This window comes from Abramis brama (assembly GCF_963993115.1).
Source record: "Abramis brama genome assembly, chromosome: 5".
NCBI lineage: Eukaryota > Metazoa > Chordata > Actinopteri > Cypriniformes > Leuciscidae > Abramis > Abramis brama.
In genome coordinates, this window is record NC_139967.1 from 2,769,745 (window position 1) to 2,788,708 (window position 18,964).

Genomic DNA, 18,964 nt, shown 5'->3' on the forward strand with positions numbered 1-18,964 from the left:
AATAATTAAATATCTTAAATAAAACAAATATTTTTATGCATTTAATCTCACTTTATTGACAAATGTACTTGCTGCTGACCTTCAATGATTCAGTTAAACTGAAAGGATCTTCAGTTAGAAAATATAGAACATTAGCCCAAGGATAAAACATTTTTGTTATAAAAAAACAAGAAAAAACATGCCCAGCCCAGGTGAGAAGTAACGCAAAAGTTATGTAACTCATTACTTTCCTTTAAAAGGAACTAAGGTTGCCCCAGGCTAATAGTATAAAGACTGATGATGTTTTATTTTTGAATGGTGAATAACACTGAAATCCTCTGTAAATCAGGCTGGTGTGATCAGAAAGTGACAGCAGAGCAAGACTCGTGAGAACACTCCCTGCTGCTGCGTTAGGTAGGACCGTTTCAGACTATATCACTCCTCTACGTTACGCTTTTACATAATCATTCAGATTTTCTTTTTAATTGTTACTTTTTATGACTTTATTGTTGTTATATGATCCACAGATGACAGGCAGGATTCATCAGCATATGCACATGATATCATAATATGGACAATATATCAAAAAAACAAAACTCTTATTTATAACATTTTAAGAAATGGTATGAATTATTTAAGAAAGTTTTGCTTTTGTGTGATTTCAAGTAGTTTTAAGTTAATATTGCATGCTGTTCTTTGAATATCTACAGTGAAAGTGATATTTTATTTGTAATTATCTTATTTCAGTATTTATAAGCTTTATATATTTATGTCAGATTTTAATTACCTGATTTGTTTTCAGCTTTTTTGAATTTGAATAAATGCAAAGCGAGTGAAAACCCTGATAAAGGCTGAACGAGTGTCATTGCTGTGTTTTGTGTTATTTTGATGGCATAGTGAAATTATGCTATTATAAACCTGCTCAAGTCATGATAAATGATTAATTTACTAAATCTTAATTTCCCTTAGGATTTTATTCCTGTAACTCATACAGTACAGACTGTTTAAAAGGAGCTTGACAGTAATAAACAGGAAAATAACTCAAATATGAGCCGAATTCAAATTCTGCTGTAAATGAACAGCCGATGTCAAACACACCATCAGTGTCAGTGTGAGAGGGGGAGTGGCCAGCTGTGCTCGCTCAGTGTCAGTGTGAGAGGGGGAGTGGCCAGCTGTGCTCACTCAGCTTCAGTGAGAGGGGGAGTGGCCAGCTGTGCTCACTCAGTGTGTGTGTGTGTGTGAGAGGGGGAGTGGCCAGCTGTGCTCACTCAGTGTGTGTGAGAGGGGGAGTGGCCAGCTGTGCTCGCTCAGTGTCAGTGTGAGAGGGGGAGTGGCCAGCTGTGCTCACTCAGTGTGTGTGTGTGAGAGGGGGAGTGGCCAGCTGTGCTCACTCAGTGTCAGTGTGAGAGGGGGAGTGGCCAGCTGTGCTCACTCAAGGCTTGTTCGACTTCATGCAGCTCTGCGCAGACCGATCGGCGGCTGACTTAAAGCAGTGCATGCCGGTTAGAAATTTTGTCCGACTTGATACAGCGCCGACACCACGTGACTGTGACATGTGCCATCAAAGTACCGCGAGAGCGATTCGAGAGTAGCCGGAGAACTCAGCCAGCGCAGCTTCTCAAGAGCGGCTGCACTGGGCTGAACGAGGGCTGATGACGACACAGCTGTTCCACGATTGGCCGGATTCACTGCATGACAACGATCACGTGTGTTTCGTGTTTATTCGAACACCTTTAGTTCCTCTAAAGCTCTCAAATCAGTTTTTATAACAATAAACACTCTTTTCATGTCGTTGCGATGTTATATTTTGTCATGTTTATCAAATTAAAACTGATTAAAAAACGTAGACTCCACTTCATTGATAGTAGCTTATGTTGAACTTTATTCTTGTTCAAACAGACGCTGTATGAAGCAGTACATAAAGTATTGAATGAAAATGTATCTGAAACATCTGTGCATTATTAGGCAAATATTGCATTTATTTCACTTCAGCTGTGGTAAAGTATGCAAACACCACGTGAGCGGTCACCACGGGAACCAGAAAGTGTCCGACTTCACGTCTCCGTTTGCAGCTCCTCCCCGCCTGCACGCGGCTACTCTCGCCGATCGGGTGCAGCCGATGTCGAACACACCTTCAGTGTCAGTGTGAGAGGGGGAGTGGCCAGCTGTGCTCACTCAGCTTCAGTGTGAGAGGGGGGAGTGGCCAGCGGTGCTCGCTCAGCTTCAGTGTGAGAGGGGGAGTGGCCAGCGGCTAGAGCGGCAAAAGCCAATGTGTGCTTCTTTTACCGATATATTTACCGATATCTTTTGCATTTCTAATCCAAACAACGGCAAACTTGGCACTGCACTTACTCGTGCCCGTAGCGAAACACCTGTCGAGTTTGAAATCCATTGGACTAACGGTTCAAGAGATATGCTAATAACAGACAGTCAGACGTTCCTGTAATTTATAGATAGATTCTGCCTCCATAAAACCTGTCTATGATATAACTGGGCCATAGTCATCTGCTTCCTTCCCGTTATTTTATTTCCTCTCAATATAATTCTTATTTTTCACATTCAGAGAATTAAACAACAATGAAAAGGATTATAGCGACTCATAAAGGATCTGTAGAACATTCACAATCAATGTTTTATTCACATTAAATGACCTTAGTTTCCGCAAACAATACAATCTTTGCTGCCCCCTCTTACAAAAAGCATCAGTATTTGGGGAAAAAGTCAATTTGTTATCTAAGTCAGTACCCAAATACTTGTACTGTTCAACACTCTGAATACCCTGCGTTGAGGTGTTCAACTACAAGATCGTCCATAAAAATCTCAACCTTGTCTGTTACATCAACATTTCTTATTTCTGGGTCTTCTCCATCCGTTACATTCAAAGCATGCAGATAGTCTTTAATATATACCATTTGTGGGGATTCATCAAAAGAATTCATAATCATTTGTTCTCCATTTCCAATATTTATTACAAGATATTAATGTTGAGTTAGCTGTGTTAAACTATTTAATGAACTGTAAGCTGTAAGTTTTTTTAGGCCCATCCTGGATTAACTACTGAGACACAAATAGATCTTTATGTAAAGTCAAATCTTTAGTTTGAAGCAAGTCATGTTGTATGTGCAGTCAATTCTTTGTGGAACCATCCTAAGGCCTAGATGATGCAGTCAGCGGAGATGTGCCGAGGAGGACCATTTCCCCTTGGCATGGTGGAGTCTTTACCTGCAAAACACACAAACATGCTGTATGAAACGGTGTATTTGTACACTCGTAAACTCTGATGTGCTATGTGACATCACTCACTGTTAGGATGTTGTGACATTACAAGGCTATTTCAATGACACACTCCACAAGATAATACATCTCGGATATCTCAGCCCAAAAGTGACTGAAACCTTCCGTTCGTCTCAGTATTATAAGGCTGATCTGAACAACAAAATATTTAAAAAAAAGTAATTACTCAACGAGTTAGTAATCGTTTGCCCGTTCCTGATTTTAATGTACAAAGCAGCAGTCAGTACACTATATTATATACACTTTGAAGTATTATATATATTGCAGTACATCATATTAGCTAAGAACTGAACAAAAAAAAGCTAAATTTGTCTGGCCCACCTCTGGGCCTCATATCCTTCAATTCTGGCCCAGATCTTGCTGGGTCCTCGGCCCAAAACTGGCCCTCACACACTGAAAACGGACACAAACAATTTCCTCCGGCCCAGATGTGACTTACAGAATAAAATGATTCTTACTTGATGATATGTCCCAACAGGGCCGGAGTGGGGCCACTTTTCAGCCCGGGAGTTTCAGGCCCAAGACTGGCCCTCTTTTTCCATGGTGGAATTCCAAATTAGCACTTTTTCCAAATTGGATAAATGAAGCAACAGTTCAGCTCTTACCATTGTGTAGTTTTTATTAATAACATGGTTCAACAAATAATGTAAAGGTTAAATAATAATTCACTTAAGCTGAGAAGTTAACAAAAAATGTTCCACTATTCCACAAGGATAGGTTGATAAATTAACAAAAGCAGAAAGAAAGAAAGAAAGAAAGAAAGAAAGCATTTGAAATGTATCCCACTCTTCCACAAAGAGGCATATTGAACTAATGTTTACAGATTTATTTGTATTCAAAAATAATGCTTTTTTAATAAAAAAAAACGTGATACCTAATGACATTTGAGGTTATTAAAACAGTAAGTCCCGCCCATCGACTGCCAAAAGTAAAAGTGTTCGAGCGAGCAAAAGCAGGAGATCAAGAGCGTGGGGAATGATCATGCGCGTGCGAAGGCTTGTATTGCGTGCAGAGGAGATGTCATGCACGCGCGCAGGGTTTGAATGAGCTCGCGAGTTCCCGTTTCCTCGCTTGTAGAGCTGTTATCCTCTCGCGAATGTCATTTACTGCGCGCGCCAAGCATCAGTTGTGCGCTCCGTTAATTTTGTCATTGATTTTCCGCCATAGGGCCGGCCCAGCTATCGGTAGGCGCCGGCGGTGCCACGGTAGCCTACCTGAGAAAACGTTTTGGAAAAGATGGGCTATGGACCCAACCAACTCCATGGAAGGGGAGGGGAGAACTCCCTCTCATGGTACAACCCATGCAGAGGCTGCGCGCTGCGGTGTCAGAATGCGGAACGTGTGTAGCCTAATGTAACTAACGTGACAAATGTAAAAAAAAAAAAATAAAAAAAAATCCTCGACCGGCCCAAAAGTGAAGCGGCCCACCGGGAATTCTCCCGATTCTCCCGATTACCCACCCCGGGCCTGGTCCCAATAGTGTTTACATGATAATCTACAATCTTCTTTAAAACATGTTTTGATCGAAACTGTAATCACTGATGTTTATGTCAGGACTCGAAAGACAGAAGGAAACAAGAGGCAAAAGGTTCGGTGTATCCAGAAAGAGCAACATACTTGTGTGCCGTCTGACTTTCGAATTCCTTCATGGACAATGCCATGGGATGCCGATGCCAGTTTCTTTCCCACTTCATAAAGAGAGTCAAAGGATCCTGAAAAACACACAACAGCATGAGACTGAACTGCTTGTGACTAAACACACCTGTGTAGATCAGGCGAGGAACCAACCAGTGTGAAGATTACAAATAAAATCAGTAAACGGGCTGAAATTGACACATATGAATAAAAGTTCATGTTCCTGCTCAGCCAATTTCCAAGAACACTAGAGAGATTACAAGCACAGTCCTGATATACTGTGTTACATAGAAGTCACACAGTTATTATCTTCTTTTTAATATCTGTATTTACAAACCCCATTCCAAAAAAGTGGGACACTGTACAAATTGTGAGTAAAAAAGGAAAGGAATAATTTACAAATCTCATAAACTTATATTTTATTCACAATAGAATATAGATAACATATCAAATGTTGAAAGTGAGACATTTTGAAATGTTATGCCAAATATTGGCTCATTTTGGATTTCATGAGAGCTACACATTCCAAAAAAGTTGGGACAGGTAGCAATAAGAGGCTGGAAAAGTTATATGTACATTATAAGGAACAGCTGCACCAATTTGCAACTTATTAGGTCAATTGGCAACATGATTGGGTATAAAAAGAGCCTCTCAGAGTGGCAGTGTCTCTCAGAAGTCAAGATGGGCAGAGGATCACCAATTCCCCCAATGCTGCGGTGAAAAATAGTGGAGCAATATCAGAAAGGAGTTTCTCAGAGAAAAATTGCAAAGAGTTTGAAGTTATCATCATCTACAGTGCATAATATCATCCAAAGGTTCAGAGAATCTGGAACAATCTCTGTGCGTAAGGGTCAAGGCCGGAAAACCATACTGGATGCCCGTGATCTTCGGGTCCTTAGACGGCACTGCATCACATACAGGAATGCTACTGTAATGGAAATCACAACATGAGCTCAGGAATACTTCCAGAAAACATTGTCGGTGAACACAATCCACCGTGCCATTCGCGGTTGCCGACTAAAACTCTATAGGTCAAAAAAGAAGCCATATCTAAACTGGATCCAGAAGCGCAGGCATTTTCTCTGGGCCAAGGCTCACTTAAAATGGACTGTGGCAAAGTGGAAAACTGTTCTGTGGTCAGACGAATCAAAATTTGAAGTTCTTTTTGGAAAACTGGGACGCCATGTCATCCGGACTAAAGAGGACAAGGACAACCCAAGTTGTTATCAGTGCTCAGTTTAGAAGCCTGCATCTCTGATGGTATGGGGTTGCATGAGTGCGTGTGGCATGGGCAGCTTACACATCTGGAAAGGCACCATCAATGCTGAAAGGTATATCCAAGTTCTAGAACAGGGATGGGCAACTTCGGTCCTGGAGGGCCACTGTCCTACAGAGTTTAGCTCCAACCCTGAAAAAATCACCTGCCTGTAATTTTCTAGTAATCCTGAGGACCTTGATTAGCTTGTTCAGGTGTGTCTGATTAGGGTTGAAGCTAAACTCTGTAGGACGGTGGCCCTCCAGGACCGAAGTTGCCCATCCCTGTTCTAGAACAACATATGCTCCCATCCAGATGTCGTCTCTTTCAGGGAAGACCTTGCATTTTCCAACATGACAATGCCAGACCACATACTGCATCAATTACAATATCATGGCTGCGTAGAAGAAGGATCCGGGTACTGAAATGGCCAGCCTGCAGTCCAGATCAAAACATTTGGCGCATCATAAAGAGGAAGATGCGACAAAGAAGACCTAAGACAGTTGAGCAACTAGAAGCCTGTATTAGACAAGAATGGGACAACATTCCTATTCCTAAACTTGAGCAACTTGTCTCCTCAGTCCCCAGATGTTTGCAGACTGTTATAAAAAGAAGAGGGGATGCCACACAGTGGTAAACATGGCCTTGTCCCAACTTTTTTGAGATGTGTTGATGCCATGAAATGTAAAATCAACTTATTTTTCCCTTAAAATGATACATTTTCTCAGTTTAAACATTTGATATGTCATCTATGTTGTATTCTGAATAAAATATTGAAATTTGAAACTTCCACATCATTGCATTCTGTTTCTATTCACAATTTGTACAGTGTCCCAACTTTTTTGGAATCGGGTTTGTATGTCCATTTATATTCTTCCTTTTTTTAGCTTTTTCTAAAATGCAGAAAAATGAATAGCAAATTATTAGAAACATCTCTGTGAATGACTATTAGACCAGCACCAACCAATCAATACAATTAAAGATCAAAATAGTACAACAAATATCATGTTCAGATTTTTAAGCAGTTAATGTCAAATCATATTTATTCTTAACAAAAAGAATAGAACATAGAAAATAACAGATGGTAGAAATAACATGAACCAGCGTAATAATGACTCACTGTCATCTAAACTGGAGAGATCTGGCACAGGCGGCAACTCTTGATCCTGGAGGGACCTGGGACACACAGACTCCAGACCTTCTAGACCTGGCCTGGCACACACACCAACTCAGGATCTGCGTCCGGTGTTTGCTTGATCCTGGAGGGACCTGGAACACACAGAGACTCCCGCCGGGCCGGGCCCTTGATCAAGCATTTGTGTTTTTCTAATCATTACTTTATTAGACTAATTGGCTGGGGAGAAAGCTATGCCATAATCAGAAATATTATATATATATTAGGAGTGGAACGGTACATGTATCCGTATTGAACCGAAACGGTACGGGCGTCATGGTTCGGTGCATATTTACACAGAGAATACACGGTATAAAAATAAATAAAACTTGCGAGCAAATTAATTAATGTAATGCGGAGCTACAGTTAGATACGCGGGTTCTTTAGGGACACCTAATCTGTAGCTCCGCCTTAGCTCTGAAGCTCTGTGGCTATAATGAACAGGCTGCGATGTAAAGATTGCAATGCTGGAACATGTCGAAAAGTCGCAAAGTGTTTACTTATATTTGTGTGTGTGTGTGTGTGAGAGGCGCGGGCGCGATCGAACAGTGGAAACATAAAAACATACTCCGTCATTTTGTTCATACAGGACATCATTCAAACTGCAAAGTGTTTAAGTTACTGTTAATTAAAATGAAGGAAAACAAATATATTAATCTGAAATGTAGCAAATTGATTTTCAATTCATTCAGGTACAATTACCAAACATATCTCAAGGTCTTTTTGTCTTTTTATTAATTTAATTAATAAACTAATTATATAAAACTATTGTCAGTGCACTACAAATAAACTGGTTCTATGCCTTTACTTTATTAATAAAACTTATTTAAAAAATACAAGGCTTAAGTAATTACAACAAGGCTCCTGTCGATTGCTCCTGTCTGCCTCGTTGCGCGTCTGAAAGCTTCGTATATCTTTCTGTTTTGAATCATTATTTACTATCATTCCTTGTTTATACTGTTAAATAAAACTTACTCAACATCACACATTAACCTGACATAGCTAGCTTCAATCTAAATTGTTATTGCTAGCACAACACGCTAGTAATTCGCTAGCCTGTTAGCGTGCCATCCGCGCGCTCTTTATTTATTTATTTACTGTTCTTGCGCCTTTTACGAGTCCATCAAACAACTTAAGTGAGTAAGATCAGTCAACAAACACGGTAAGTCATGTCATCTTCTCCTCTTATTGTTACTTGCACCTCATGCAACATGTTTAGCATATCCTTCTCTGTCAGCACAGGATTTACATATGATAAATGCAGGGAGATATTAAAGCTGACAGGGAAGATTTCAGAACTAGAGACACGCATCCAAACTTTAATCGAGGATAGTAAGAGTGCAAGGGCTTTAGATACTGCTTTGGATGCGACTAGCTTAGTGAACTCTGTACATTGTTCGGTTCCGGCTGAAGTAGAGCCCGTGCAGCAGGGCAATTGGGTGATGGTGAGACGCTGTAGTCGCGGGACAAAACACCGCTCTTCCGTTCCGATAACAACATTAAACAGGTTCTCCCCACTCAGTGAAACACCCACTGAGAATCCTGTTGATTGTGCCCTAGTTATTGGCGATTCTATTACACGGAACGTGAAAATAGAGACACCAGCCACCATAGTCACATGTTTGACGGGAGCCAGAGCGCCTTACATCAAAGCAAATTTAAAAGTGCTGGCTAATGCTAATCGTAAACTCTCTAAGATTATTATTCACGTCGGCACAAATGATGTTCGACTCCACCAGTCAGAGATCATCAAAATGAATATTAAAGAGGTGTGTGAACTTGCAAGTACGATGTCAGGCACTGTAATTTGCTCTAACCCCCTTCCTGTTCGCAGGAGTGATGAGCAGCCAGAAAAATGGAGCGCAACTGGAAGAAAACAAAACTAGAGGTATTTTGCATTTCATGGAAAGAGAGCACGATTGCATACAGAGAGGCCTTAAAAGCTGCTAGATCTGCTTATTTTTCGACCCTATTAGAAGAAAATAAACAAAACCCTAGGTATTTATTTGAAACAGTGGCTAAACTAACGAAAAAGAAAGCTTCAAGCCCAGAAATTTCCAAGCAACACAGCAGTAATGACTTTATGAACTTCTTCACTTATAAGATTGATAATATCAGGGACATAATTATAACTATGCCACCGTCTACTACAGTATCGCATCAGGGAGTGCATTGTAGTCTCCCTAAGGAAAATTCAATTAATTTATTGCTATAGAAGAGGAAGAATTCACTAAACTGGCTAAACACCAGGAAGGCACTTAAGTATCTCCTTCTCCCTTTCCTTTCCCACTTTTATCTTATTTTCACCTTACGCAACATGTGCTTTCAATACATTCCTGTTATCTCGCGGCAACGCCCTTTCATCACGCGCAAAAGGCAGCGCAATACTGCTAATCTGCGTCCCATTCTCTCATCCTCACACACACCTCTCTCTCTTTCCGTGGGTCTATGGAATTGTCAGTCAGCAGTCAATAAAGCTGACTTTATTCCAGCCTTTGCATCTCATTCTACTCTTAGTATCTTGGGCTTGACTGAGACCTGGATTTGTCCAGAAGACTCAGCAACCCCCGCTGCTCTCTCTAGCAATTTCTCTTTCTCTCACTCCCCTCGCCAGTCTGGGAGGGGTGGGGGTACAGGGTTTCTCATTTCTAACAATTGGAAATACTCAGCGCTCTCCTTTCTATGCAACAACAACTCATTTGAATATCATGCTATTACACTTACAGATCCCAATAAGATCCATATTGTAGTCATTTATCGCCCCTCAGGTCAGCTGGGTAACTTCGTAGAGGAGCTGGATGTGCTGCTGTCCTCCTTCCCTGAGGACGGCACCCCACTTGTAGTCTTTGGTGACTTCAACATTCATCTTGAAAAGCCACATGCAACAGACTTCATCTCTATGTACCGAACTCAGGGCAGCGGAGAGGAAATGGCGCAAATCAAATGACACATCTGACCTGAGTATGTACAAATCTCTCCTCTCTTCCTTTTCTGTGGATGTTCATGCTGCAAAATCTTCCTACTTCCACAACAAGATCAACAGCTCCTCTAACACACAATCACTCTTCAAGACATTCAACTCTCTCCTCTGTCCACCTCCACCACCACCCGCCTCCTCCACCACCACCCGCCTCCTCCTTAACTGCTGATGATTTTGCTAACTTCTTCACCAACAAAACAACAACTATCAGCAGTCAGTTCTCAGCTTCACACACACAGGAACCCAGACCGACCCCTTCCACAGCTAATAACCCTCTCCCCTCCTTCTCTCCGTTAACCGAGGAAGAAGTATCTACACTTCTCCTCTCCAGTCATCCTACCACCTGCCCTCTAGACCCCATCCCCTCATACCTTCTACAAGCCATCTCTCCCACACTTCTACCAGCACTCACACACATCAACTCATCCCTCCAGACTGGCACTTTCCCTACTGCATTCAAGCAGGCTCGGGTAACTCCATTGCTTAAACACATCATTTGTAGAGAATTACAGACCTATCTCTCTTCTACCATTCATTGCGAAAACACTTGAAAGAGCTGTTTTCAACCAAGTAACATCCTTCTTGTCTCTGAACAACCAGCTGGATGTCAACCAATCCGGCTTCAAGAAAGGGCATTCAACTGAGACTACATTACTGTCGGTCACAGAAGCCCTACGGATCGCAAAAGCTGCTTCCAAATCCTCAGTTCTCATTCTCCTGGATCTGTCTGCTGCCTTCGACACTGTGAATCATCAGATCCTTCTGTCCAGCCTCTCATCACTGGGCATCACAGGAACTTACCTCCACTGGTTTGAGTCCTATCTCACAGTTAGGTCCTTCAGGGTCGCATGGAGAGGCGAGGTATCCAGAGCACATCAACTGACCACAGGTGTTCCTCAGGGCTCAGTGCTGGGACCGCTCCTCTTCTCCATCTACACCACATCACTGGGACACATCATACAGGCACACGGTTTCTCTTACCACTGCTATGCTGATGACACACAGCTCTTCCTCTCATTTCAACCAGATGATCCCACAGTAGCTCCACGTATCTCAAGCTGTCTGGCGGACATCTCAACATGGATGAAGGAACATCACCTGCAGCTCAACCTGGCAAAGACTGAGCTTCTCGTCCTCCCTGCCAATCCATCTCTACAGCACGACTTCACTATCCAGCTAGATTCATCATCAATCACCCCATCAAGGTCGGTCAGAAATCTTGGAGTAACATTTGATGACCAGCTGACCTTCACAGACCACATTTCAAAGACAGCTCGATCATGCAGGTTTGCACTGCACAACATCAGGAAGATCAGGCCTTTCTTAACTGAGCATGCAACACAACTTCTCGTCCAGGCCCTAGTCATCTCTAGGCTTGACTACTGCAATGCTCTTCTGGCTGGACTTCCATCATGTGCAACTAAACCTCTACAAATGATTCAGAATGCTGCAGCTCGTCTTGTCTTCAATGAGCCCAAGAGGGCCCACGTCACTCCTCTGTTCATCTCTCTGCACTGGCTACCTCTCGCTGCTCGCATCAAGTTCAAGGCACTGACGCTTGTTTACAGATCTATCACAGGTTTAGCTCCCTCCTACTTTCACTCACTCCTACGAATCTACATCCCTGCCAGAAGAGCCACAAAATCACTTTCCAGAACATTCTCATTCACAGTTCCATGCTGGTGGAATGATCTCCCCACCCTCATCCGGAATGCAGAATCCCTGACAACATTCAAAAGACAGCTGAAAACCCATCTCTTCCGTGAGCACTTAACCTCATAAAAAATAAAAAATAAACAAAAAAAAACCTTTCCTTTTCCTTTAAATCCTCGCTTATCGGGCTGATGCTACTCTGAATAATGCCTGAACTTTGTATTTTGAGCACTTCTTGCGTTGTTTTTGGCTCTTCACTATGACTCGCTTAACTTAGTCCTTATTTGTAAGTCGCTTTGGACAAAAGCGTCTGCTAAATGACTAAATGTAAATGTAAACTCATTAAATCATCTAAACCGACAACATGTTAGACCCTATACCGACTATAAGCTACTGAAAGAGATGCTTCCAGAGGTCATAGATCCTCTTCTTACTATCATTAATTCATCTTTGTCTCTAGGATACGTACCTTTAAGCTGGCAATGATTAAACTGCTTGTTAAAAAAACGCAACTTGATCCTACAAAATTAGTCAATTACAGGCGGATCTCGAATCTACCCTTTCTGTCAACGATACTAGAAAAGGCAGTATCTTCACAAGTATGTTCCTTTTTTAGAAAGAAATGATATCTGCGAGGATTTTCAGTCAGGATTTAAACCGTACCATAGTACAGAGACAGCTCAGTAGTCGGTAGATTGTGTTCACTCAATGGCTGGCTGTCGAAGTGGTGTCCGCAAAATAATATAGAATTCATAGACAATTGGAAAAGTTTCTGGGGGCAGGCCTGACCTGTTGAAAAGAGATGGTATTCATCCCTCCTGGGATGGTGCTGCTCTTCTCTCTAGTAATATGACAAACAACAAATAAAAAACAGCTATAATACATGCCCCAGCCCCAGTCGTTGAATTGTTAGGCTGGTCTTTAATGGCTCTTGGTGCCCGAGCCCCAGCCCCAGTCGCTGAATAGTTAGGCTGATTGGATTAGCATCTATGCATTTGAATAGTTAGGCTGATTGGATTAGCATCTATGCATTTGAATAGTTATGATGATTGGATTAGGATTGGTGACACTCTAGAGTCTAGGGCGGGTTCCTAAACCTGTATACTTAGTTTACATGCTTTGTTCAGAGTGTATCCACCTCTATGTAAATCCCTCCCCTTGAAATGTATATAAACTACAATGTCTACTGCCCTAGTTAGACTTGATCACTGCAGCTACCGACAACTCGTGTTCTAAATAAAGAATCCTGCTGAAGAAATAACCAAGTCTCCTGGTCTCTGCTTTGACGAAGGAAAAGTTTCCAACAGATGTCTGAACCGAGGTATGAACCGAACCGTGACTTCTGTGTACCGTTCCACCCCTGATAATAATATATATATCTTAAGCAAAGTAGGCCTAAGTAACAAATATGTACAAAGTTGCACAAGTTAGGCTACAAAGATACAAAATGCAATATGTCACGTGTCGTGCGCAGCGTCTCCTCCACTCGCACACATCACTCCGGGCCGGCTGTGCTGTATTGTGTAGCTTAAGTGCAACATGGAGCTTGAAGACGTAAAGAAAAAAAGAAAAACAGGAGAATTAACTTTTAGCAAGTTTGGAGGAAAGTCGGAGGTATGGAACCATTTTAAACGAGTCGTGGGCAGTGACAACATGTGTGTTAATAATGACTCACTGTCATCTAAACTGGAGAGATCTGGCACAGGCGGCAACTCTTGATCCTGGAGGGACCTCGGACACACAGAGACTCCAGATCTTCTAGACCTGGCCTGGCGCACACAAGCAATCCTTTTAATAGTCAATTTCATTTAAAAATGTAAACCCAACTGGTATAAAATGTCAGAAAGAGAAAAATACTGTTCATAAGAAGACGAGCATACAGGACTGCCGCAGCTTAGTGGATAAATATATTTAGCTATTTATTCTTCACAATGCACAGTTGGAATATTTATAGGAACATTTCAGCAGGCTCAAGATAATTAATACAGAGATCATTATTCACTGTTTTAATCAATTGGCAGCCATAAAACACAATGATAATAATCTGCATTCTCATGCGTGGAGGTGCACTGAACGCTCTAACCGGAAACTTCCGATTTGTACTAATTAGAACGCGCAAGTAGTTGTGCAAGTAGTTCATTGACGTGCTACATGTAAACGATATTATTTGTATTGTCCTGTAAAAATAATGCAGTTCATTAAAATTATTCAGCCTTTATGAGCAAGAAACAAATGCGCCAACGGCAATCTCAGTACTGTAAACTGTAGCATATATGTTCTCATTAACGTAACCGGAGCAGCAGGGGGCTGTTGCTATACTGAATTGTCTCTAGAACTAAGGGTGTAGAAATCTCTGTTTACTCGCTACAAAAAACTAGACTACAAATCAAATCAAATCAAGTATATTTGTATAGCGCTTTTCACAATACAGATTGTATCAAAGCAGCTTCACAGTATTAAAATAAAATAATACAACAAAGTTTGTTTCTAGTGGAATTTATTGATTGATAGAATAAAATTAAATATCCCCAAAATATCCCCAACTGAGCAAGCCAAAGGCAACAGTGGCAAGGAACCGAAAAAACTCCATCAAGCGGCCTAATGGTGTCCTAAAACTCCATCAGGTGACCTAATGGAGAAAAAAAAAAAACCTTGGGAGAACCCAGGCTCAGTCGGGGGCCAGTTCTCCTCTGGCATTTATGAACTAGAGGCCGGATTGTAGTTTGAAACTGTGAGATTAACAATATTATATGAATGCCTGGCTGAAAAGATGCGTCTTTAATCTAGTTTTAAACTGGGAGAGTGAGTCCGAGCAACGAACAGTATCAGGAAGACTATTCCAGAGTTTTGGAGCCAAATGTGAAAATGCTCTCCCTCCTTTGGTTGATCTGGATATCCTAGGTATGACCAAAAGCCTCGAATTTATTGATCTTAAAGAGCGCGATGGATTATAGGGTGATAGAAGATCCGTTAAATAGACTGGAGCTAAGCCGTTTAGGGCTTTATAAGTCAGTAGCAATACCTTGTAATTAATACGGAACTTTATAGGTAACCAATGTAGTGATGATAAAATCGGTGTTATATGATCATATTTTCTTGATCTAGTAAGAACTCTAGCGGCTGCATTTTGGACTAACTGTAGCTTGTTTATTGAGGATGCAGGACAACCGGCTAATAAAGCATTACAGTAATCTAGTCTCGAGGTCATGAATGCATGAACTAACTTTTCTGCATCAGAAACTGATAGCATATTACGTAGCTTAGCAATGTTTCTAAGGTGGAAAAAGGCTGTTTTTGTAACATACGAAATATGATTTTCAAAAGACAGGTTACAATCGAGTATAACACCCAGGTCTTTTACTGTAGAGGATAAAGTAACAGGACATCCTACGATGTCAAAGTTGTATTGTGAGAGGTTCTGTGGGCGGTTTTTTGAACCGATAAGTATTACCTCTGTCTTGTCTGGATTTAATAATAGAAAATTACGCGTCATCCAATCTTTTATATCTTTAACACACTCTTTCAATTTGGATAATTTAGCGTTTTCATCCGGCCGTGATGAAATATATATTTGAGTGTCATCAGCATAACAATGGAAACTAATTCCATGTTTCCTTATAATATTTCCAAGTGGCAGCATATATATTGAGAATAATAGAGGCCTAACACAGATCTCTGCGGCACTCCATAGTTTACTGGAATTATGATCGATTTTTCTCCATTTAAATAGACAAAATGGTAGCGGTCTGATAAGTATGATCTAAACCAGCTTAATGCTTGTCCTTGAACACCAGTATAATTTTGTAGTCGATCTAAGAGTATTGTATGATCTATAGTATCGAACGCAGCACTTAGATCAAGTAAAACTAGTATTGAGATACAGCCTTGGTCAGAAGCTAAAAGTAAATCATTTGTGATTTTAACGAGCGCAGTTTCAGTGCTATGATGCGGCCTGAATCCTGACTGAAACTTTTCATAGATATCATTTTCTTGCAAGAAAGAGCCCAGTTGAGTGGACACAACTTTTTCTAGTATTTTAGACATAAAAGGTAGATTTGAAATGGGTCTATAATTTGCTAGATTATGCGGGTCTAATTGTGGTTTCTTAATGAGAGGTTTTATCACTGCCAGTTTAAATGTTCTTGGAACATGACCTAAAGATAAAGACGAGTTAATAATATTGAGGAGAGGCTCTTCTACTACAGGTAACACTTCTTTCAGTAATTTAGTTGGTATAGGATCTAATAAACATGTTGTTGTTTTAGATGAAGTGATAAGTTTATTTAACTCTTTTTGTTCTATAGTTGTAAAGCACTGTAATTGTTCTTGAGGGGTGATAATTGAGGCTGAATTATAAGGCGCGATTGAAGATTGAACGTTTACAATTGTGGTTTGTGGAAATAAAATTTGTGGAAATAAAATTAAAAATTGTGGAAATAAAATTTTAGATTTATTTCATTTTATTTTATACAATTCTCATGTAATTAGTAGAAAGTTAACTCTCTCAGCTCTTTTTTTATTTATTTTTTATATTTATTTTATTATTATTTTAATTTGATGTCCTTTTATTTAATTTATTTAATTACATATATATATATATATGATAAAAATGTGAAAAATTACATACTTCTCAATACTTCATACTTCCGCATACTTCTCAAACTTAATTGAGTCCAATCACTCTAACCCTAAGGTCTTGTTTTCTGTCATTCATTCTGTTTTAAATCCATCTGTTAAATTGTCTGTTGCCTCAGATGCTCTATGTGAAGACTTCCAGAGATTTTTTATTAACAAAATCACTAAATTAAGGATCAGTATCTGCCCTAAACTAACTCTCCCCCCTATTATGCCGCGTACCTCCTGTGTTTGGGAGGCTTTTGATCCCATTAACCTCCAGACACTGAAGGATGTGAGCGCCAAGCTCAAACCTTCATTCTGCCCAAATGATATCATTCACCCGAGATTTTTAAAATGAATCATCAACTCGGTGGGTCCAGGTATGGTATCTCTTATTAACAAGTGTCTAAACACTGGCTCTGTTCCGGCCAATCTTAAAGTGGCTACGGTCACTCCTCTGCTCAAGAAGCCTTCACTGGATCTTTCTGTTTTAAAAAATTACCGGCCCATCTCTGTCCTACCTTTCATTTCCAAGTTATTGGAGAAAATCGTGTTGGATCAGCTCCAACACTTTTCAGTAGTTTAGTTACACTTCTTTCAGTAGTTTAGTTTACTACAGCACTGCATGATAACTGGACACTCACGCTCTGCTGGCTCTTCTTCGGGAGATAACGCAGCGGCGCTGGTCGATGCCTCAGGTGTTTGTGGATTAGCACTGATCGATGCCTCAGGTGTTTGTGGATTAGCACTGATCGATGCCTCAGGTGTTTGTGGATTAGCGCTGGTCGATGGTTCAGGGGTTTGTGGATTAGCGCTGGTCGATGGTTCAGGTGTTTGTGGATTAGCGCTGGTCGATGGTTCAGGTGTTTGTGGATTAGCGCTGGTCGACGCCTCAGGTGTTTGTGGATTAGCGCTGGTCGACGGTTCAGGTGTTTGTGGATTAGCGCTGGTCGACGGTTCAGGTGTTTGTGGATTAGCGCTGGTCGACGGTTCAGGTGTTTGTGGATTAGCGCTGGTCGATGTCTCAGGTGTTTGTGGATTAGCGCTGGTCGACGGTTCAGGTGTTTGTGGATTAGCGCTGGTCGATGCCTCAGGTGTTTGTGGATTAGCGCTGGTCGATGCCTCAGGTGTTTGTGGATTAGCGCTGGTCGATGGTTCAGGTGTTTTTGGATTAGCGCTGGTCGACGGTTCAGGTGTTTGTGGATTAGCGCTGGTCGACGGTTCAGGTGTTTGTGGATTAGCGCTGGTCGACGGTTCAGGTGTTTGTGGATTAGCGCTGGTCGACGCCTCAGGTGTTTGTGGATTAGCGCTGGTCGACGCCTCAGGTGTTTGTGGATTAGCACTGGTCGACGGTTCAGGTGTTTGTTGATTAGCGCTGGTCGACGGTTCAGGTGTTTGTGGATTAGCGCTGGTCGACGGTTCAGGTGTTTGTGGATTAGCGCTGGTCGATGTCTCAGGTGTTTGTGGATTAGCGCTGGTCGACGGTTCAGGTGTTTGTGGATTAGCGCTGGTCGACGCCTCAGGTGTTTGTGGATTAGCGCTGGTCGACGGTTCAAGTGTTTGTGGATTAGCGCTGGTCGACGGTTCAGGTGTTTGTGGATAAGCGCTAGTCGACGCCTCAGGTGTTTGTGGATTAGCGCTGGTCGACGGTTCAGGTGTTTGTGGATTAGCGCTGATCGACGGTTCAGGTGTTTGTGGATTAGCGCTTGTCGACGGTTCAGGTGTTTGTGGATTAGCGCTTGTCGACGGTTCAGGTGTTTGTGGATTAGCGCTTGTCGACGGTTCAGGTGTTTGTGGATTAGCGCTGGTCGACGGTTCAGGTGTTTGTGGATTAGCGCTGGTCGACGGTTCAGGTGTTTGTGGATTAGCGCTGGTCGACGGTTCAGGTGTTTGTGGATAAGCGCTAGTCGACGCCTCAGGTGTTTGTGGATTAGCGCTGGTCGACGGTTCAGGTGTTTGTGGATTAGCGCTGATCGACGGTTCAGGTGTTTGTGGATTAGCGCTTGTCGACGGTTCAGGTGTTTGTGGATTAGCGCTTGTCGACGGTTCAGGTGTTTGTGGATTAGCGCTGGTCGACGGTTCAGGTGTTTGTGGATTAGCGCTGGTCGACGGTTCAGGTGTTTGTGGATTAGCGCTGGTCGACGGTTCAGGTGTTTGTGGATTAGCGCTTGTCGACGGTTCAGGTGTTTGTGGCTTAGCGCTGGTCGACGGTTCAGGTGTTTGTGGATTAGCGCTGGTCGACGGTTCAGGTGTTTGTGGATTAGCGCTGGTCGACGGTTCAGGTGTTTGTGGATTAGCGCTGGTCGACGGTTCAGGTGTTTGTGGATTAGCGCTGGTCGACGGTTCAGGTGTTTGTGGATTAGCGCTTGTCGACGGT

The 18,964-nt window shown here is 41.8% G+C and overlaps 1 protein-coding gene and 1 long non-coding RNA gene across 2 annotated transcripts in view; one reads left to right on the forward strand and one right to left on the reverse strand.

Annotated features, from left to right (window-relative positions):
• Positions 1-590, forward strand: part of hsf5 (heat shock transcription factor family member 5) — a gene marked incomplete at its 5' end in the record, with an annotated part of 7,211 nt that extends 6,621 nt beyond the window's left edge. Inside the window, 2 exons of the mRNA XM_084114296.1 lie at positions 329-393; positions 507-590. Of these exons, the coding sequence (XP_083970422.1) occupies positions 329-349 (21 nt within the window). The 3' untranslated portion in view covers positions 350-393; positions 507-590. The remainder of the gene's footprint in view (positions 1-328; positions 394-506) is intronic.
• A 2,033-nt stretch (positions 591-2,623) lies between these two features.
• LOC311083948 lies at positions 2,624-9,012 on the reverse strand. The gene is made up of 4 exons (XR_014606394.1): positions 7,284-9,012; positions 4,891-4,985; positions 3,283-3,405; positions 2,624-3,201 (listed from the first exon to the last, which is right to left on the reverse strand). It is a non-coding gene; the product is annotated as an uncharacterized lncRNA (long non-coding RNA).
• Between the last annotated feature and the right edge of the window lie 9,952 nt (positions 9,013-18,964).